This window comes from Wolffia australiana, chromosome 11 (genome assembly GCF_029677425.1).
Source record: "Wolffia australiana isolate 7733 chromosome 11, ASM2967742v1".
Taxonomy (NCBI): Eukaryota; Viridiplantae; Streptophyta; class Magnoliopsida; order Alismatales; family Araceae; genus Wolffia; species Wolffia australiana.
Window position 1 is genome coordinate 16114406 of NC_135845.1, and position 21603 is coordinate 16136008.

General features: G+C 40.6%; 3 protein-coding genes and 1 non-coding gene across 5 annotated transcripts; 2 read left to right on the plus strand and 2 right to left on the minus strand.

Moving 5' to 3' along the window:
- Window positions 1-265: 265 nt before the first annotated feature.
- On the minus strand, window positions 266-8354 carry DCL3 (dicer-like 3). Its single transcript, XM_078583464.1, has 10 exons — window positions 8172-8354; window positions 7864-8081; window positions 7427-7698; window positions 6849-7348; window positions 6607-6704; window positions 5894-6102; window positions 5604-5813; window positions 4695-5165; window positions 4078-4344; window positions 266-1374 (listed from the first exon to the last, which is right to left on the minus strand). Exons 2-10 carry the CDS (start codon window positions 8066-8068, stop codon window positions 1006-1008), a joined length of 2601 nt encoding a protein of 866 aa, XP_078439590.1. The 5' UTR covers window positions 8069-8081; window positions 8172-8354; the 3' UTR covers window positions 266-1005.
- A 1955-nt stretch (window positions 8355-10309) lies between these two features.
- On the plus strand, window positions 10310-12515 carry LOC144709726 (uncharacterized). The gene is made up of 2 exons (XM_078583349.1): window positions 10310-11660; window positions 11729-12515. Exons 1-2 carry the CDS (start codon window positions 11184-11186, stop codon window positions 12368-12370), a joined length of 1119 nt encoding a protein of 372 aa, XP_078439475.1. The 5' UTR covers window positions 10310-11183; the 3' UTR covers window positions 12371-12515.
- A 4428-nt stretch (window positions 12516-16943) lies between these two features.
- LOC144709442 (polyadenylate-binding protein 7-like) lies at window positions 16944-20913 on the plus strand. Of its 2 annotated transcripts, XM_078582994.1 has the most exons (8): window positions 16944-17232; window positions 17324-17442; window positions 18174-18370; window positions 18446-18702; window positions 18779-18876; window positions 18959-19148; window positions 20416-20534; window positions 20603-20913. In XM_078582994.1, exons 1-8 carry the CDS (start codon window positions 17025-17027, stop codon window positions 20690-20692), a joined length of 1278 nt encoding a protein of 425 aa, XP_078439120.1. In that variant the 5' UTR covers window positions 16944-17024; the 3' UTR covers window positions 20693-20913. The 2 variants fall into 2 exon arrangements, with proteins under 2 accessions (XP_078439120.1, XP_078439119.1); XM_078582993.1 differs by having other exon boundaries at window positions 16944-17442.
- On the minus strand, window positions 20861-20933 carry TRNAE-CUC (transfer RNA glutamic acid (anticodon CUC)). Its single transcript has one exon. It is a non-coding gene; the product is annotated as a tRNA-Glu (tRNA).
- Window positions 20934-21603: the final 670 nt, after the last annotated feature.

Below are 21603 nucleotides of genomic sequence, written 5' to 3' on the forward strand. Positions count from 1 at the left end.
AGGCTTCGAACCCGCCCTCCTCAAGCCTGTTTTCCTGCCCGAAAAATCCCCCGTCATAAGACCAAACAAGAAATGCATGACTCTCTCTCTCTCTCTCTCTCTCTCTCTCTCTCTCTCTCTCTCTCTCTCTCTCTCTCTCTCTCTCTCTCTCTTTCTCTCTCTCTCTCTCTCTCTCTCTCTCTCTCTCTCTCTCTCTCTCTCTCTCTCTCTCTCTCTCTCTCTCTCTCTCTCTCTCTCTCTCTCTCTCTCTCTCTCTCTCTCTCTCTCTCTCTCCCTCCCCCTCTCTCTCTCTCTCTCTCTCTCTCTCTCTCCCTCTCTCTCTCTCTCTCTCTCTCTCTCTCTCTCTCTCTCTCTCTCTCTCTCTCTCTCTCTCTCTCTCCCTCTCTCTCTCTCTCTCTCTCTCTCTCTCTCTCTCTCTCTCTCTCTCTCTCTCTCTCTCTCTCTCTCTCTCTCTCTCTCTCTCTCTCTCTCATGAATGAATGAAATGAATGAATGAAATGAAAGAGAGAGATAGATAGAGATAGAGATCAGACTATCTCTCTCTCTCTTCCATTTTATTCATTCGACCAAACAATGAATTAAAGACTCTCTCACTCTCGCTGCCTTCTCATTCATTCGATCAAACAATGAATTAAAGTCTCTCACTCTCTCTGTCTTTTCATTCATTCGACCAACAAACAAATTAAAGACTCTCTCCCTCCCTCTCCCTCTCTAAATTAAATTTCTGCCACTTCATTCATGATGAAAAAATAAATCAAAGACTCTCTCTCCCTCTACCTCTCTAAATATCTCTCAATCTCTTTCTAGATATCTCTCTTTCTCTCTCTGTGCCATTTCATGTCTCAAAGAGACAGGGAAGGAGTTTTAAATAAAATCTTAATATTGATATAATAAACAGAAGAACATAAATAAAACAATGAGAGAAAACATGACAAATGAAAATAAAAAATGAAAATGAACTAAAAAACCAAATAAACAGAAAAGGAAAGCAAGAAAAAAAACAAGCTAAAAAAAGTAAAAGAGAGGGAGTAGAAGAAGGCAGGCCTGGAGGTCTCTCAAGAGAAGGGCAGCGGCGGCGGCCTTGGCTTCCTTCTTGGAGCGATTCCGGGACTGTCTGACCAGGAGCGAGTCGCCAAGTCGGAGGCGGAGCTCGACGAGGACTTGGTCGGGCCCGTCAGGCGTGCAGGTGACATGGAGGGGGAGGGCGTGGGTGGAGGAGAGAGAAAGGAGGAGAGAGAAAGGAGGGAGCTTGAGAGAGGAAGGAGTGGCAATGGGGGAGAGGAGGGGGTGGAAGACGGCCCACACCACGCCCAGGTCGAGCTTCGAGTCCACCAGCACAGCCCCTGCCATGCTCTCTACCATGTCTCCCAGGACCTGTACACCCCCACAATTCAAGTTATACATATATCTTGAGAGAGAGAGAGAGAAACATCAGGAAGAGAGCGAGAGAGAGGAAGATAAACATCAGGAAGAGAGCGAGAGAGAGGAAGATAAACACCAGGAAGAGAGAGAGAGAGAAACACTTGGAAGAGAGAGAGAGGGAGAGAAACATCATGAAGAGGAGAGAGAGAGAGACACTTGGAAGAGAGAGAGAGAGAGAGGGAGAGAAACACCATGAAGAGGAGAGAGAGAGAGAGAGAAACACTTTGAAGAGAGAGAGAGAGAGAAACGTGAGAAGAGAGCGGGGGAGAGAAACACCATGAACAGAAAGAGAGAGAGAAACACCAGGAAGTTAGAGAGATAGGGAGAGAAACACCAGGAAGAGAAAGAGAGTGAGAGAAACACTTGAAGAGAAAGAGAGAGAAACGCCAGGAAGAGAGAGAGAGACACACCATGAGGAGAAACGGAGAGAAACACCAAGATGAGAAAGAGAGTGAGAGAAACGCCATGAAGAGAAAGAGAGAGAAGCGCCAGGAAGAGAGAGAGAGACACCATGAAGAGAAACGGAGAAAAACACCAGGAAGAGAAAGAGAGAGAAATGCCAGGAACAGAGAGAGAGACCATGAAGAGAGGGAGAGAGACACCTGGAAGAGAGAAGAGAGAGAGAGACACCAGGAAGAGAGAGGCGAGAGAGAGAGAGAGAAAGAAACATCATGAAGAGAGAGAAGGAGAGAGAGAAACACCAGGACGAGAGAGAGAAACACTGTGAAGAGAGAGAGGAGAGAGAGAAACACCAGGAAGAGAGAGGGACAGAGAGAAACACCAGGAAGAGAGAGGAGAGAGAGAAACACCAGGAAGAGAGAGGAGAGAGAGAAACACCAGGAAGAGAGAGAGGGAGAGAAACACCAGGAAGCGAGAGGAGAGAGAGAAACACCAGGAAGAGAGAGAGGGAGAGAGAGAAACACCAGGAAGCGAGAGGAGAGAGAGAAACACCAGGAAGAGAGAGAGGGAGAGAGAGAAACACCAGGAAGAGAGAGGAGAGAGAGAAACACCAGGAAAAGAGAGAACGAGAGAGAGAGAGAGAGAGAGAAACACCATTAAGAGAGAGGAGAGAGAGAGAAACATCATGAAGAGAGAGAACGAGAGAGAGAGAGAAACACCATGAAGAGAGAGAACGAGAGAGAGAGAGAGAGAGAGAAACACCATGAAGAGAGAGTGAGAAGAGAGAGAGAGAAACACCATGAAGAGAGAGAACGAGAGAGAGAGAGAGAAACACCATGAAGAGAGAGTGAGAAGAAAGAGAGAGAAACACCATGAAGAGAGAGAACGAGAGAGAGAGAAACACCATGAAGAGAGAGAACAAGAGAGAGAGCGAGAAACACTATGAAGAAATAGAAGGAGAGAGAGACACTATGAAGAGAGAGGAGAGAGAGAGAAACACTATGAAGAGAGAGAAGGAGAGACACTATGAAGAGAGAGGGGGAGAGAGAGAAACACCATGAAGAGGGACAGATTGAGAAACACCATGAAGAGAAAGAGAGAGGGGGACAGAGAGAGAAACACTATGAAGAGAAAGAGAGAGGGACAGAGAGAGAAACACCATGAAGAAAAAGAGAGGGACAGAGAGAGAAACACCATGAAGAAAAAGAGAGAGGGACAGAGAGAGAAACACCATGAAGAGAATGAGGGAGAGAGAGAAACAGCATGAAGAAAGCAAGAGAAAGAGAGAGAAATAGCATGAAGAAAACAAGAGAAAGAGGTAGAAACACCAGGAAGAGAAAGAAAGAGAGAAAAACTATGAAGAGAGAGAGGGAGAGTGAAACACTATGAAGAGAGAGAAAGAGAGAAACACTATGAAGAGAGAGAGGGAGAAGAAAACACTATGAAGAGAGAGAAACACCATGAAAAGAAAGAGAGAATGAGAGACAAACACCAGGAAAAGAAAGAGAAAGAAGGAGAGACAAACACCAAGAAAAGAAAGAGAGAGAAGAAGAGACAAGCACCAGGAAAAGAGAGAGAGAGAAGCCGAAACAGAGAGGTGGGGAGAGAGATAGAGAGAGGGAGACAGAAACGGCAGACACATAAGAGAGAAAGATAGAGAAGGGGCAGAGACATGGAGATAGAAAAAGGAGAGAGAGAAGTAGAAACAGAGCGAAAGGGAGGAAGAGAGAAGTACACAGAAAAAGCCAGAAGGTTCAGAGCCAGAGATAGGAAGAGAGAGAGAGATTGGAGAGAGAAGCAGAAACAGAGCGACAGGGAGAAAGAGAGAGAGAGAGAGAGAGAGAGAGAGAGAGCGAGAGAGAGAAAGAGAGAGAGAGAGAGAGCAGGACAGACAAACAGAAACAGAGACCGCGAGATGGCAAGATGGATACAATAGGAACAGAGAGAGAAAGTGGGAGAGCCATAAAGAGACATGGACCGAGGCACAAAGAAACGCCAATACTTAGAGAGATGCCGCTAGAGATACAAGCTAATAGGGATAGAGAGAGGTGAAGTTACATAGAGATTGAAAGCGAAAAAGAAGCTTCAAAGTGAGATATATACAGGGTCAGCTATCTGGAGAGAGAAACAGAGAGAGAGAGAGAGATACAAAGAGATAGAAATTGAGAGAGAGCAAACATCTTAGGCACTTTTACAGAGGTAAGAAGAAAGAAAAATACCTCGAGAAAGATAAAAAATTAAAACTTGATCTCATACCTTTGGCACTTTAACAGAGGGAGGAAGCTCACTGTCCTCGTTCTCAACACTCTCGACATAAGATTTCACTTGCTCTAAGAGAGGATCGGACCCATGCAGAAGATGATCATGAAGATTATTTCTGACCGAGACTTGACCAAAGTTCTCATTACTCACTGAAGCAGCTCTCAAAACGGTCAGCTTGCCCGGATCGATATCTTCATGGGTTTTAAAAAGATACCACGTTATGAGCAGGTCCAACACTGCATCCCCCAGAAATTCCAATCTCTGTGGCAGATGAGGGAAAATCCCTTAAACATATATAGTTCTGATTAAATATTAAAAAAATGCAGGAAAAATCTGCAATTTTCCTAAAATCTAGAAGATTAATAAAGCCGATTTAGAAATGGTCTACTTGCCGGGATCTCTATCTCTTGGGGATTTTAGAGAGATACTACGTAACTATCAGTTCTAACACTGCATTGCGAAGAAATTTTAACCTTTGTAAGAGAAAAGATGACTCCATTAGAAGAGGAAAATCCCCTTTAAATTATATAAATGCCGGAATACTATAAAAATATTTAAAATCCAGAAAAATCATCACTCAAGTTTGACTTTCTTGGCAAATGGAACTTTACTTGATAGCAGCTGTGAGAGTCAATAAGAGAAGGGTGAGTTAACGCCTCCAATAAAAGCCCTCTTGCTGCAAACTTGTACTTCAGTTTGGTTTCTAAGAGCTGAAGATCTTCTTGCTGAGGACAATTTGAACAGAGAGATGCGCCTTGGATGAACTCCTCGAGCCTTGCAGGCTCGAAGTCAATGTCCATGGACAACCATCTCATGAAGTCCTTTGAAGCTTCAAGTCCGCCGCCTACGTAGTATGCCCCAATCAGAGCTTCGACGCAGTCAGAGATAGTCTTAGAGCATAGCCAGCGATGGCCTTTGTCGCAAGCCCTTCCGATAATGAATTTGCCTTCATCTTTATCAGGGAAAACCTTCACCTGAGCTTCTGAATTTTCAAGATTACAGTTACAGTCTCTAGTTCTCAGGCCAATCTGCCCAGGGGCAACCCAGCTTTGCGGATCAAAGGGAGCATCTCGAATATACACCTGGTACATGTCATTGAATCAAATGAAATTTGGAGTTTGACGGCAAGGACAATGATGAGACATCAGTATCCTCATCATTTGTCCACTGTTAGGATGAGTCGTTATTGTCCTCGTCATGAATATGCCATTAAAGATGATGATGACGATGATGAAAGCAACCATCATCATCCAATCCTACATGACTCTCTTTTGGGTTTGGCATCATCACCATCACCATGGCTCGTCATTATCATCATTATTAATATCGAAGGATGACAGTGATACCTCATCATCGTCATCGTACCAGCAGATGGATGATGATGATGTGATGATTTGTGTGGGTGATGATGATTATGGTGATGATGGCAATGAGGGTGCTGATGAATTTTTCATCGCCATCCACCCCTGATGAAAATTCATGATCTTTTTTTGTAAAAATTGGTTAAAATTAGAACATACCTGCAAATTTTGGTTGATGCCCAGCCTGTGGAGTGTGGCATTGCATACTTGCTTTGCTCTGTGAACAGATAACTGCCCTTCTTGGTGCTGTTGATGGTTCAAGAATAAGTTGCAGCTGACAGCATACTTAAGAACAGAGTCCCCCAAAAGTTCTAAACGTTCCATGGAGAAGCTCTCATCACATCTAAGGGTTGTGATTGCTTCGAGAATCTGTGGAAAACATTGGTCTGATGATGATGAGGAGAATAAAATTTTGATATATCACATAAGGGATGAAATTAAAAGGTTACCAGGAAACATGACACGTTACAGGCACTTCTGATTTCTTCCTTTAGCTGGCTGGCTAGCATAAGCGATTCTAAACGATACATCAACGATGGTAAAAGGTAAAATGTCTTCAAAATACTTTCTGACACTCCAACGGAGATCAGAAGCTCTGGAGGCATGTGAGCATGTGTCTGTGGCTTTTTCTTTCTGTTCTCTCTGTGAGAAGATCCACCTGGTAGTAACCAGTTGGCGTAGATAGTTGAATACTACAGTCAGCCTTGCAATTAAATCAAAGGAAATAGCATATAATAACTAAATAAATGATATAACCTGGCTTCCTTTGTAAATAGGGTTGGGTGTCCTTGATAAGGATAATTAAAAGTTATCATCATCCTCATCATTCATCTGTGATAGGATGACGGTCGCAATCAGCAGTCACGGTTGCCATCGTCACTCTTCCATGATTTGGAAGAGGATGAAGAAATCAATTATGACGAGGAAAATGATAATTATGATGTCAACGTTACCATCATCGCTCTGCAACAAGTATGACGATGACAGTCACGATTTCTTAATGACAATTACAACTTTTCCAAAGGGAGTGAAAACAGTTCAAGATCGAGGGATATCTCACATAAATTTCACATTGTATATTGGAGGCCGAATTCGTAATACCCGTTCAGCTTATTAAAAGTTGAAACTATAGTAGAGCAATCCCATAAATTCTTCAAATTACCTTTTGACACTGAAGGCAAGTACAGAAGATTGTGCGAGTTATGGGTATGTTTCAGGAGAAACAAGGGCTGCTCAGGATGTCGAAGAACAATCCCAAATCTGTACAATAGACAAAACTGAGAAGTTAGCTGAGAAACAGAGAAGAAAGGGAAGAAATCATCCAGGAACTATCAAACTATAACCATCTTTAAATATGCGATATTATATCAACACAAAATAATTGAAAATAAATAAAAAACTTACTTTTTGTGGAAGTAATCTGAGAAGCTGAAGTAGCCAGCATCTGGATCATCAAACGGACTTTCAGCGGACATTTCAGTCAGAAGATCAATAACAGTATAAAGCTTTCCTGTATGGATTGCAAGAACTACCATATTATTGTGCTCATTCAAAGGCAAAGACTTATCTGCAAGGCGGATACAAGTGACTTTCTTGCATTCAACCGATGGATCTTCAGCTGAAACTGGTAAAATTTCCTTCTGCTTTGATAAGAAACGCCTATTCATGAAATCAATTACATGTGCACAGGCCTGAACTGATTTCCAGTCGACTATGAAATTTTCAGGAGAAGTGGCAAATGATGTATTGGCAGGCAATAGGAAATACATGCTTTTGATCCATGAAGGTCTGTTTTCCGGGGAAAGCAAAAAAATCTTAGGACCTTCAGCAGATGCAGAGCCTGTTAACAACTTTCCGAACAGCCCATTGAAAAAAAATTCATGAAACTTTTTTGCATCATCCACCTGATATTATAAGACTAATTAATGAAAGAGAAAAAATTAAAGGATGACATGAAAATAAATCTAATTCCAGGGATTGACCTGCGCCGTGCTCAACAATAATGAGCCGCATGGAGAGACTGAAGATTTAACAATAATATCTCCCAAATTGAGATTAATTTCCGCATGAGAAATATCCGAGTCTAACACAGCATCGATCAGAAGGACAAAGCTCGAGTATCTTTCTGTATTGTCACTGCAGAGAAACTCCACTTTGTAACATTGTAAAGTCACCGGATCTTGATCATTTGCCCATGTTCCTGATAATGATCGAACAGCCGTTGATCCATGAAGCTCCTTCCGCCGTTTTGTTCCTTGATAACAACAACAAAATCAAACAAAAAATAACCAACAGACCGACAAAGATGTAAACAAGCACGACAAGAAACCGATATTTACCAAAAACGAGCAGTTCAATGCCGAGTAAAAAACACAAGAGTTGAAAATTTCAGCCTGAATGAGAAACAAAACACAAATACCTACGCCTGACGCAAATAATGCGACCTCGATATCATTTGCTTTCACGTCATTCTCAGTAACAGGAAGAAACTGATCATCTAGAGCTCCGATTTCTTGTTCATCTCCGTCGGTATTCGCCAAATATTGATCTTCGCAGCCAAGAACAATCATCTCTTGCAATGCAGGATCGGCGGGCACGTTCACTCCGCACCCATTACAACCCATTTCGTCTGCAACTCTATCGTGCCAACCCAGAACAAGGGTGTGAATTCCAACAGTCGAAAGAGTAAAAAGGAAAACGACAGAGAGAGATTGAGAGATGACCCACGAATCAAATCGTTTACGGCAGAATCTGTCCGCAGAGTTCTCCCGCCAACATCAAGTTTCCAAATTCTTTGTCTTTTCTCTGATCCGATCGTACTTGCTCAAGTCTGAGTCTCTGTCGCATTCATTAATGCGTGCAATCGGCATGATGAACTGTCTGCTGCTGTTTCAGGGGATTTTTTTCTTATTTATTCGGCCCAACCCACCATGCATAATTTTTGTGTTCATGCATTTCATGCATAATTCTGTTTTCCAGCTTAAATTCCATTATTGGTGGAGTTGAATTACAAAGTTTCTGAATTAATGGTTTCTTCATCTAGAAATATGATTCTCGGCTAATATTGTTCACTTGAATTATTTAAAGAATATGATTAACATGTTGATTAAGCTTCTTTGAAAGCATTCTTGGTATTTTGACAGAGTATCAATCAGATAACATTCAATATGGTTTATTGCATTCATGAATCCAGCATAGAGAATATTGAATTGGACAAGGTGTTCTTGAATTCCAAATTGATGTTGAAAGATATAGGACCACTTAGGTACTTATGGGCATGGAGATTTATTGGTCAAAGGATGGGACTGCTCTACAACTTCATCATGGTTCCCATGAATCCAAGACAACAAGTAATAGTAGAGGAACTAAGTTTATTCAAAGATTAATCTTTCTACAGATTAATAATTGATGAGCCATATATGTGGCACTGACTAACAAGCAAGCAACATTAGTGTTTTCCTTCTGAGATCCATCCCAACATTTGATATCAGACCCTTGATATCTGATATTCAACATTATGGATTCAGATGAAAATATTGGATATTGGGACAGATATCAGTACTGCTGCAAATATTGGATATAGGGACTGATATCATCATCCAGTGGGTGGTGGATGTTATAGGTGCCAGATATCAGATAGCAAATTTGATCTCCACTTACAGGATATAGCAGACAGCTGAACCAACATGTCCCATATTGATAAACTAAAAATAAAACAGCTGGTATATTAGGTTCTTCATTACATGGCTAGAGTAGAACATTGTTGGATTCCCACACTCTCAGTTGACCCACATGCATGCCTCATGGCATCCATGTGGAAGGTGAGGGGAGGAACCAGCCCTTTGGGCTTTGAGCATGACCTGTATGTGTAAGGCTCTGGGTTGGACTAATTTGTCCGCTGTTGACTTAGATGTGGACAGTCTAGCTTTAATCATCTACGGTCAACCCCAAAATTTGACATTTTATCTATGGTCAATGCATAAACATTAGGTTAATGTCATAAATACTATCAAAATGTTTATCTGATAATAGCATCCAAACCTCGAGACACAGGCCGATGCTAATATTGGGAGGGATATATATAAGATATTCGGTACTGTAGCAACTGATATCTGATGTTGACATCACATTTTAGGGTATCAATTTGCTGGCACATATTGGTTTTACCTAGACCATAGACACTTGGCTTTCTGATATCTGTCCCGATATCGACATCCAATGAAGTCATCTGGGACGGGTGAACACCACAAAGGCTCTCCCACCCACATAATTTCATGATATTCAATTGAACATGCATTGGAAACACGTTTAGCCTTTTTTAATGAAATGGTCCATGGTCTGAATATGTGGTCACTAATGTCAAGGAAAGAGATATTCATTTGGTAGAAAGGAGGTCAACGGCTAGAACAGAGTCCCGCATATTATATACTTATGTTTTTCTTTTCACTTCTTTTTTCCCTTCTATTTGTTATCCACCATTGAGTTATGGCCACTAATCCTTCCATGGATTGGAATAAATGGTTTTCTCACTAAGATGAACGCATTTTCATTTCAAACATTGAATTGAGACTTCAGAAACTTCCAACGAAGCTTCCTTGCTAATCCAATATCTTCTCTATGGTTGACTTTGGTGGGTTTTGTTTCATTTATTGGTCTCGTCGTTTTCTTTCTTCTAGCAACCACAGTTTGAGAACTTGACAGTAATGGTTCGAATTTGTAGGCATTAATTTTATCCCCCGGCCTAGGCCACAAATACTGGTGCAACTTGGCACATTTTCTATCCACTACCGCAAGGTTGACCCTCTTTCTCGCGGTATTTCTATATAGGACATCTACACCGCCTACGTCGTTCATCCCCCCTTCTCCAACTGCCATCTCTCTCTCTCTCTCTCTCTCTCTCTCTCTCTCTCTCTCTCTCTCTCTCTCTCTCTCTCTCTCTCTCTCTCTCTCTCTCTCTCTCTCTCTTTCTCTCTCTCCCTCTCTCGCTCTCTCTGCCGCACTCTCCCCTCTCTCCCTCTCTCTTTCTCTCTCTCTCTCTCTCTCTCCCTCTCTCTCTCTCTCTTCCTCTTTCTCTCTCTCCCTCTCTCTCTCTCTTCCTCTTTCTCTCTCTCTCTCGTCGTTCTGTCTTCCATTTCTCCTCTTATTCATCTCTCTTCTCAATATCTCTTTCATTCTTCTCCCTCTTTCATCTCTGGTTTTTTTATCTCTTTTTCACCTCTGTTCTTTCCTTCTCATGCTATTCTGTCAGTCTTCTCTCCTCTCATTTAACTCATTTCTTCTTTTCTCCTCTCATTCAACTCATTTCTTTCTCCCTTATAACCTTCTGTCTCCTCTCTAATCCGTCTCTCTTCCTGTTCTCTCTCTTTCTCTCTCTTTCTTCTCTCATCTCTGTCCCCTCTCTTTCACCGTTCCTCTCTCTCTCTTTCATCCCTCATCTGTCCACCCTATTTCAGCTCTCTTCTCTCCATTTCGTCTCTCTGCTCTCTCTTTCACCTCTTCTCTCTCTCCTTTCTTTCTCTTCCATCTTTCTTTTCACTCTCTGTTTCTCTCCTATCTCTCCCTCTCCCCCTCTCTTTCTCTCGCCTAGTTGTGGGTGGAGAAGGAAGACTAATACAGGTCCTCTCTCTCTCACGTTTACGTGTGGAGAAGAACAGCAAAGAATGCAAAGGCACGAGGAATTAACCTGTTGAAGATCGCCTTCTATCTTCGTTTTTCTCTCTTTTCTTCTCCAAGGATTGGATGGCCATGGCCGAGTGGCTGGAAGGAGAGAGAAGCGTGCACAAGCTTCTCTTTGTGAAGATTGGTGTGGCGATCTCCGTGCCATTAGCTGGATACTTCTTCTACCGTCGGAGCTCTCTTCCCAACTCGCGCGTTCTTCCCGATTCCTTCTCAAATCATGATAAAAAGCACGCAATCGCTGATGAATATCTTGCCCGAGAATCAAAGGCCGAACTTCTCTCGGCGAAGATCGATTCTCTGCTGGTTGAGAAGCGGAGGCTCGAGGAACAGTTATTTGATTATTCGTCCGCCATGGCCGAGCTCCAATCTTCAAGAACAGAGATCAACGATCTGAAGAGAAAGATCGAAGCAGATTCAACCAGCGCCCAGAAGAAAATCAACGATCTCGAGCGCGAGATTGAAGATCTGAGAACGAAGATCTCGAATTTGGAGAAGGATAACAAAGAGTTATCGGAAAACTTCCAATCCGTGGCAAAAGTTAGTCGCCAAATTACATTTTTTTTTCTTCTTCATTCATTATCCTCAGAGAAACAATTCTTTGGCAGGTATCAGAGGAGGAAATAACCAATCTGAGACGAAGAAACGGTGAAATGTCGAAGGAGATTGAGAAGATTCAAGCAGATCGATGCGCCGACGTTGAGGAAGTGGTGTACCTCAAATGGGTCAACGCCTGCCTCCGACATGAACTGAGAAACTATCACAAATCAACGTCAGGAAATCTGAGCAAGACGCTGAGCCCTGAATCAGAGAACAAGATCAAGCAGATCATCAACGAGGAAGACGATTTCAACGTTAAGAATGGTGTCAACGGCAAGATGAAGTTCATCGCTAAGCTCAAGAAACTCGTATTACGGAAGGAGACAGATGGAAGCCCAAGAAGGGGAGTCGATCATGATCGCTATGATCATCATGAAGAGAATGATTCATCATGGTTGAAGGGTGATGTTAATCGCACGGTTGCAAGTCGCTGTAAGAGCGATCTTGGGGCTTCATGGAGGACACAGAATTCTCTTGAAGCTGTCTCTTGTGTTGGCTTGAAGAATGAAGAAGTCGCTGCTGATGCTCATGTGAAGATTGAGAAGCGTCTGACGAACCAGATATATGCAGAATCAGAGACTACTTCAGCAAGGAACAGGAAGAAAGTGCAGTCTAGATCTTTCAGCTTTGGTCGGAATTCTTTTTTGTAGGGCTCTTAGATGGGCCACTTGTAATCATATATGTAAGATCCTAAGAAAGCTTGAACCGATTCTTAAGGATGAATATATTAGGCATGAATGTAACACATAAGTCGGTTCATTGCTTATTGAAGTGAGAAGCTGATAGTTTATGAAAGGATGCCTTTTGGTGTAGCATGGGATGGCTGCATGAAGTCCCTCTGGAAAAGAGTCAAAATACATTTAGGAAGAGGACCTTGCACTTATTTTTAGGAAGAGGATAAACATAATCTTCTTTAGCTTAGCTTAATTAATCTTACTATTATAATTACTATAGCCGTAGTATCTACACATTAAATTTTAACCACCAAAGTCACTTATAAAATGTATCATCCTATCATTAGAATAAGTGAGTCACTTTAATTAGGATGTTTAAATGATAGCATAATAATATGAAATTATCTACACACATATAATTGGCCATATTTTTGAAAAGTTAAACTAAAAATATCCCACATGGATAATCCATCTGCATATGTTGACTGAATATTGTATATCATTAACTTTAGAGGCCAAAATTATGTAATCAATGCATCCTGGAAAATTATAATCAGAATACCCTATGATCTCATGATGATCTTATTTCTTGTGTGTGATAATAACTATTTTAGTCCTTTTAAGATATTTCATAATTATCTTGTCTGTCTTACTATGTCCTGAACCTCAATCATTCAAATATCAATCAAGTATACTAACAATATGATCATTAACTACTTGTTTACATACATGTGGATACATAAGACTTCCCACAGCTGATTCATAAGGAATATTTTGCATCTCTTAACTTTCAAAAGTATTATTTGGGCACTGTTTGAGACTAAAATTTTCCTCTTTAGCACTGAGGATTCATAAGGGTTTACAATATTACATAACAAACCTTTTTAATGAAATTTTCAGTATAGGCCTTTTGAGCCAAATGTAAAAATATATTCAGAACATTTACCAATATATCTAAATGATTAATAAATTAGAGGATTCACCCAGATCCTTCATGTCAAAGGGATTGACAAAAATTTCTTCGTGTTACAAAATAGGTTTGTATCATTAGTGGCAAGTAAAGTTCTGTCAGCTTGTAACAAAGGGAATATGTGACTACTTCCATTAAACATGGTAGACATATTCATCAGTTATATAAAAGTTGATGTTTTTATCCTGAATAGAGGGTATGTACATGTCTGAACTTGATTAATAACCATTACTCGCTTTAAGAAACCCTTTCATCCATGGGTCCGAGAGGCATATTAGAGAAGTCAGGCTCTTAGCGCATATCAAGAACATGCTTAGGAGGTACAAACCGCAGTTTTTTACAGTGTGGATTAGATTCCCATAAAGCTAAGTTACCCAGATGAGAGGGTAGGGGATGGAAAAGTAAAAGGATTGAAGTACAATGATTCAAGGGTAGAATGATGAGTGAGTTGTGTGGACCCTGAGGTGTCACCATTCTCTCAATAACTCCATCCAAATTAGGTATCTTGCTTCCTCACTGGGAGGAGTTTTATTCTGGTGAAGGTTTTATTCATTTATCCAAGTTCTAATCATATAAAGCCCTTTTCCTTAATCCACCTAAACTTTTATTTTTGAAAAACCTCATCAACCATCTTCAATGGCTCACTTAACAAGCCTTTTTTAATCTTATTTCCATTGAACCTTACAAATCTCTTAATAACCTTCACTTTTATTGGATTTTCATAACCATGGCAGGTATCAACGTGCATCTATTAGTTGTCCGCCTAGGATAAGCTAAACGAGAAAGTAGTACTCTCAATCATCTTCTTCTTCTTGTTCTGCCTTTTTTTTTTCACATGTTTATTTATATCGATGATGACCTATGTTTGTAGTCACCCCAAAAAATAGAGAGTATATAAGTGAAACTCCTCAATATCAAGTAAAATCTGAGGAGAAAAAATAAAAACGGAAGCCTCATTATGAAGTAAAATCTGAGGGGAAAATATAAATGTATAGATATACCTGTATGTATGTGTAGGGACATTTAGGGCCGATGAACGGTTTGACTAGATTGAACCGGGAACGGATCAAGATCAAGGTCAAGGGTGAAACCTGACTAGAAGCAGAAGTAATTTATTCAATATTTATTTAATATTTGTTATAAAACTCTAAAAAATATAAAATCTAACTTGTGGGAGAGGTTTCTATTGCGTTGATTGTAGCCTCAATATATTTGATCATTTGTGGGCACCCACTAAATATAGAGAACTTATTCTTTGAAGGTGTCCTGCAAGAACCCATTAAACCCTATTTATCTATTGAAATTTTCTCACTTCTCTATTCACCCTGATAGTTCTCCATGAAGTAAGGGAGGTGTGGAGGGAGAAAGACCAAGAGATGGAGATTGAGAGGGGGAAGGAAGGGAAGGGGCATTCATTACCAGTGGTTCTTAAGATCATTATGTGGATATTCAACATAACCATCAACATAAATTTTCTACTTTTTACATTGACTAGTCAACCTGAGCTAAACGGGCTGGTCCAGACCAGACCAAGGTCCGACAAGAACAGACCGAAAACAGACCAGACTTTAGGCAAGGGTTAGGTCTTTGCTAGAAACCCAGACTGAACTAGGACCATCAAACCCTATATATGTGGGCTTCATTTTTGTGATAGAATTAAAGAACTTTTTTCTTCTCATTTTTCACCTGCTTCGACCATCAATTTTATCCCTCGCTGTATCACCTTGTGTCATCCTTCTGTTCCACACCCAACCCTTTAAGGACATGTTTCCATTTTTTCATCTCACTCTCTTGGCACTCATCCTTCTTCATTTCTACAAACGTGATGTGTCATCTCCATTTGTTAGAGTTTACCCCATTTGAAATAAAGCTGTATTTAGCAATAGATAGTCATTCTTTAATCCTTCCATTCCTTCTTTTCTAGTAACTTGATGGGGGATCATCATTCCTTTATGTGAACTTGATGGGTCATCAGAATTCCTTTTTACTAATTTTTATGTTCCTTTCTCATTGTTTTCTCACCATCCATCCCTCTCATTTCTACCTATAGTTAACCTCACTCACTCTATTTTAGCCTACCTTATTGCTTTACACATTTGTTGTAATTATTATATATGTGAGTCATACTTTACTTATGCAGTCCTGTTTATGTAATTTCCATTGAAATAATGACTGCTCACTAACACCTTTAGGATGATATGGAGATTAAAAGTAGTGGACGGCAATCAAACTTGTTTATTCTGTAGAAAAAAGGTTATTATATTTAGAATGAATTGTTGTGGAGAATAAATTTTGTGAACTGTGACTCCCATGGGGATAGTAAGCCTCATGTTAGGACAACCTTAGCTTGAACAATGAGATGCAGAAACTTGTCTTGGTAACACTAACCCATTTATTGAAAAAATTAATTATAATATTAGAACACTTTTATGCCTTACCCTTTTACGGCTGATCCATTGAGTGCCCTAGTAAATTTGAAACTCGAAAATCTTTGTAAAATTTGCTGGAAGATCAAGACAATCAGTACCTTTAATCGTAGATATCAGGTATATTCACTAAATAACTGAATGATGAGGAAATAAGGATATATATATTTGTCTAAGATTGTATTTTTCATAAGATGATATTAAAACATGCTAGACCGACATTGGTGTGTTATATAAGTTTGAAGAAGAATGTTTTTCTTCAGGATTTGTTCCTCCTTGGAAGGAAATTAGACAGAGGACATGTACTTATCACTGTAAATTCATGGAGAAGGCTTTGGATTGATCTAACGTAATAATGCAATAAGTATTTAAAATTAAGGTAAAATAAATAATATTTGAGTTAGTGCCTCCATACTGATGAAATAGGATGACCTTTGACTCGATTCAATATTGAGCAGAGACCTATCATTTCTAAGTAATCTTCTATAAAAATATACATATTTATAAACTGATAGTTATAGTGATAAAAGGGCAGTTACGAGCTCAACAAAAGTTCCTCAAGAAAACCCTTCCGGCCCAGAACCAGAAGTTAGTTTCGTTACTGTTCTAGCTGCCCAAGAAGTCTGTCAATTCAAGAAAATCCCCCAACGGCTGCACCACCTTTTCAAACAACCCCTTAGCTCTCTCTCTCTCTCTCTCTCTCTCTCTCTCTCTCTCTCTCTCTCTCTCTCTCTCTCTCTCTCTCTCTCTCTCTCTCTCTCTCTCTCTATCTATCTATCTATCTATCTATCTCTCTCTCTCTTTGTCTCTGTCTCTGTCTCTGTCTCTGTCTCTCTCTCTCTCTCTCTCTCTCTCTCTCTCTCTCTCTCTCTCTCTCTCTCTCTCTCTCTCTCTCTCTATCTATCTATCTATCTATCTATCTATCTATCTATCTCTCTCTCTCTTTGTCTCTGTCTCTGTCTCTCTCTCTCTCTCTCTCTCTATCTTTATATCTCTCACTATCTCTCTATCTATCGATCTATCTATCTATCTATCTCTCTATCTGCCTATCTATCTATCTATCCCTCTCTATCTCTCTCTACAGACACATGGACGTGGTATAAAAGAAGGGGTGTTCTACCTTATAGAGCTACAGAAACAGACCCAAGTCTGAGTATTCTCTCTGCTTCTTCGAGTGAAGCACCAAGAGAGAGTGTGAGAGAGAGAGAGAAAGAGAGAGAAAAATAGAGAGAGAATGACAGGAAGTGGAGCTCCAGCGATGAAGATCTTACCATCCTCGGCTACCCTTTACGCTGGCGATCTTGATCCCAATGTCGATGAGAAGCTTATTCTCAAAGTGTTCGGCGAACATGGCAACGTCTCTTCGGTTCGCCTCTGCCGCGACCGCCTCACGGGCGATTCTCTCCGCTACGCGTACGTCAACTTCTGCTCAAGATCGGAAGGTCAGTTCTTCATACAACTCAACGATTTCTTGTGTTCTTCGTTTTCGGCTTTTTTCTGCGTTGATATTCATTTTCTGGTGTTTATTTGCAGCCGAGAAAGCTCTGAAATCCCTCAATCACACTGCACTTAAGGGAAAACCGATGCGGATAATGTGGTCGCTGAGAAATCCTATTTTGAGGAAGAGCGGCGAGGGTAACGTCTTCGTGAAGGTTCGATATCTTGCAGTCTCTTCTTCCTCTTCTTGTTCTTTTTCTTCTTGTTCTTGTTCTTCTTGTTCGTGTTGTTCTTCTTGTTCGTGTTGTTCTTCTTGTTCGTGTTGTTCTTCTTGTTCGTTTTGTTCTTGTTGGTCGTGTTGTTCTTCTTGTTGTTGTTCTTCTTGTTGTTGTTCTTCTCGTTCTTGTTCTTTTTCTTCGTGTTGTTCTTCTCGTTCTTGTTCTTTTTCTTCGTGTTGTTCTTCTCTTTGTTGTTCTTTTTATTAGTGTCGTTATTCTTGTTCTTGTTATTTTTCTTCGTGTCGTTCTTCTTCTTGTTCTTCTTGTTCGTGTTGTTCTTCTCTTTCTCGTTCTTTTTCTTCGTGTCGTTCTTCTTGTTGTTATTTTTCTTCGTGTAGTTCTTCTTGTTATTTTTCTTCGTGTCGTTCTTCTTGTTCTTGTTATTTTTATTTGTGTCGTTCTTCTTGTTCTTGTTCTTGTTCTTGTTCTTGTTCTTGTTCTTGTTCTTGTTCTTGTTCTTGTTCTTGTTCTTGTTCTTGTTCTTGTTCTTGTTCTTGTTCTTGTTCTTGTTCTTGTTCTTGTTCTTGTTCTTGTTCTTGTTCTTGTTCTTGTTCTTGTTCTTGTTCTTGTTCTTGTCATTGTTACTGTTCTTTTTACTGATGTCCTTTTTGTTCGTGTTGTTCATCATATGGGCTGAAGTTGAATTAAAGATTTCCCGCAAATTTCAGAATCTAGATTCCTCCATCGACGGGGCGAAGCTTGAGGAGATCTTCTCCACGCATGGCGAAATCTTATCCAGCAAAGTGGCGACAGATGAAGACGGCAGAAGCAAGTGCTATGGTTTCGTCCAATTCCAGACTGAGAAATCCGCTCAAGCCGCCATTGAAGCTCTCAACGGCTCCCAAGAACACGGCACCAGGAAACTGTAAATTCTCTTCTTGAATCCTTCAAAAAAATTCAAAGAATCTTTGACCAAAACATTCTTCGACCTTGTCAACAGCTACGTCGCCAAGTTCGTCAGAAAGAGCTTGAGGCCGCAACCTGATTTTCCCAAAAGCTCCACCGTTTTCATCAAGAATCTTGACGAGAGCATCACAGAAACCCTAATCCAGGAGAGTTTCTTAAAGTTCGGGGCGGTTAGAAAGGTCAAGATCGTGAAGAACGAAGCTGGAGCTTACCGGGGATTCGGATTCGTCAGCTTCGAGCGCCAGGATGAAGCTAAAAGCGCCATCGCCGCCATGAACCGAGCTCAAATCGGTGAGTATACCCTTATATTCTTCGATCTATCGAATTAACGAATGAAATAATCGCCAACTTTAAACCCTTTTCAAAGGATCGAGAACGGTGTACGTGGGGAAAGCGATGTCTCGGGCGGAGCGAGCGAGATTGCAGAGACAACGATCCGGCGATTGCCATGATAATCAAGTTCCCGTAAGACGATCATCAAACTCTTTGCAAAATCAAAAAACTAAAACTATCGAAGAAATCATCATGAACGCGAAAGGAAGTGCAGGTTTCAGAGATCTTCGTGAAGAATTTGCACCCGAGCGTGGACGAGAAGGCGCTGAGGGAGATCTTCGCGGGCTGCGGGAGGATCCGAACCGCCACGGTAGTGTGTGACGGAACGGGCGCCAGCCGCGGCTTCGGCTTCGTCGGCTTCCACTGCCCTGACGAGGCGTGGACGGCCGTCTCCGCCATTAACGGTTCGCCACTCTTTTCTTCTCTTCTTTCCTCTTCTCTACTCTTATCTTCTCTTCTCTTTTCATATTTTCTCTTCTCTTCTTTTCCCTTTTCTTACAAGCTTCTCTTCTCTTCTCTTCTCTTATCTTCTCTTCTCTTTTAATATTTTCTCTTCTCTTCTTTTCCCTTCTCTTACGAGCTTCTCTTCTCTTCTCTTCCCTTCTCTTACGAGCTTCTCTTCTCTTCTCTTCCCTTCTCTTACGAGCTTCTCTTCTCTTCTCTTCTCTTCCCTTCTCTTACGAGCTTCTCTTCTCTTCTCTTCTCTTCTCTTATCTTCTCTTCTCTTTTCTTATTTTCTCTTCTCTTCTTTTCCCTTCTCTTACGAGCTTCTCTTCTCTTCTCTTCTCTTCTCTTATCTTCTCTTCTCTTTTCTTATTTTCTCTTCTCTTCTTTTCCCTTCTCTTACGAGCTTCTCTTCTCTTCTCTTCTCTTCCCTTCTCTTACGACCTTCTCTTCTCTTATATTCTCTTCCCTTCTCTTACGAGCTTCTCTTCTATTCTCTTACGAGATTCTATTCTCTTCTCTTCCGTTCTTCTATCTTCGTTTATCTTCTCTTCTATTATCTTCTCTTCTATTCTCCTATCTTCTCTTCTCTTCTATTCTCTCCTGTTCTCTTCTGTTCTCTCCTTTTCTTCTATTCGCTCTTCTTACGAGCTTCTCTTCTATTCTCTCCTCTTACGAGCTTATCTTCTATTTTCTTACGAGCTTCACTTCTATTCTCCCCTCTTACGAGCTTCTCTTCTATTCTCTTACGACCTTCTCTTCTATTCTCTTCTGCTCCTGTTTTCTTCTATTATCTCCTCTTACAAGCTTCTCTTATATTCTCTTCTCTTCTCTTCTCTTCTATTATCTGCGAGTTTCCCTTCTCTTATATCCTCTTCTCTTACGAGCTTCTGTTATTCTCTTACGAGTTACTCTTCTCTTCTAACCTCTTCTCTTACGAGCCTCTCTTCTATTTTCTTTTGTTCTATTCTATCTTCTCTTCTCTTTTATTCTCGTCTTCTCTTACGAGCTTCTCTTCTCTTCCCTTTTATTCTCGTCTTCTCTTCTCTTTTATTCTCGTCTTCTTTTCTCTTACGAGCTTCTCTTCTCTTCTCTTTTATTCTTGTCTTCTCTTCTCTTACGAGCTTCTCTTGACTTCTCTACTCTAGCGAACTTCTCTTCAGAGCTTTTCTTTTCTTCTCTTGCGAGCTTCTCTTCTCTTCAATCTCACTTGGTTAATGGTCGCAGGCGCCGTGTTCATGGGGAAGCGGCTGAAGGTGGAGGCGGCGAGGAAGAAGGAAAATCAGAAGAGGGCCGTGCAGAGCTTCGCACCCGAAACTCAAACGACGAGCCCATCGCTAACGATGGTGAGTTTTTCTAAGATTGGACGGTCGCGATGATGATGGGTTTGGTCTAACGGACGGTGGGCATGCAGGCTCACCAGATGTGGATGAACGGGTATGTGGATTATCTGTACGGGATTCCGGCGATGAATGGGTACTCTGTCGTGACGAAGATGGCGTGACGAGCTTCGTCGTTGAGAAAATGGCGTGATATTTTTTTTTTTGAGGATAATGATGCCTGCGCGGGGTTCTGCGAGAATTTCTGCGGGTAAACGATAGATTTTACGTGAATAAAAGAAATAAAGAAGAGAACCGTCGTTCACCGATTCGGGAAATAAAAAAATAAAAAATTCCGTTGCCGGGACTTGAACCCGGGTCTCTCGGGTGAGAGCCGAGTATCCTAACCAACTAGACTACAACGGATTGTTGAAAGGGTTATTTCTAAACAGATATAATCATATATAATTACTTGATACATGCTCTGTAAATAACATTTTTCGAACGATTTCAATGCAGCTAAGCTCATCTAGTAAGTAGGTTCTATCCCAGTCTGGATGACTGGCTTGATGGGAAGATGTATCAATTATTTTACGAAAACTATTTCTCATTGATGTTTGAATGCATCACATTTATTATACATATGCCATGAATAAATTATAATAAATCATAAGCTTAAAAAATTCATTATTTGGGAGTTTCTCCATAAAGTGAGCTCATTAATTACGTATTCGATATATTTTTTATACATCAATCTTAATGCATACATCAATCTTATTTGAGATATTTCCCACTTTACCAAAATTTCTAAATTATTTCTTTTTTGAGATTTAGGCTTAGTGGATTTTAGTGAAAATGCCCAAGTATGTCTTCCTATCAATGTTCAAATTGGATAATGCCATGCCAACCCTCATTCGATAGGTTTGACGTCATATCAGGCATGTTTATTCATATCCGTACTTATAAATATGAAAATACTCGACATCATATCAGACATGGTTCAAACTATCCATCTCTCAATGTTATGCTACAAAGAGCAAGCAAGAGATCTCACCCTTTGAAAAACAATTTTCCTGTTTTTTAGAATTTTCCAAAC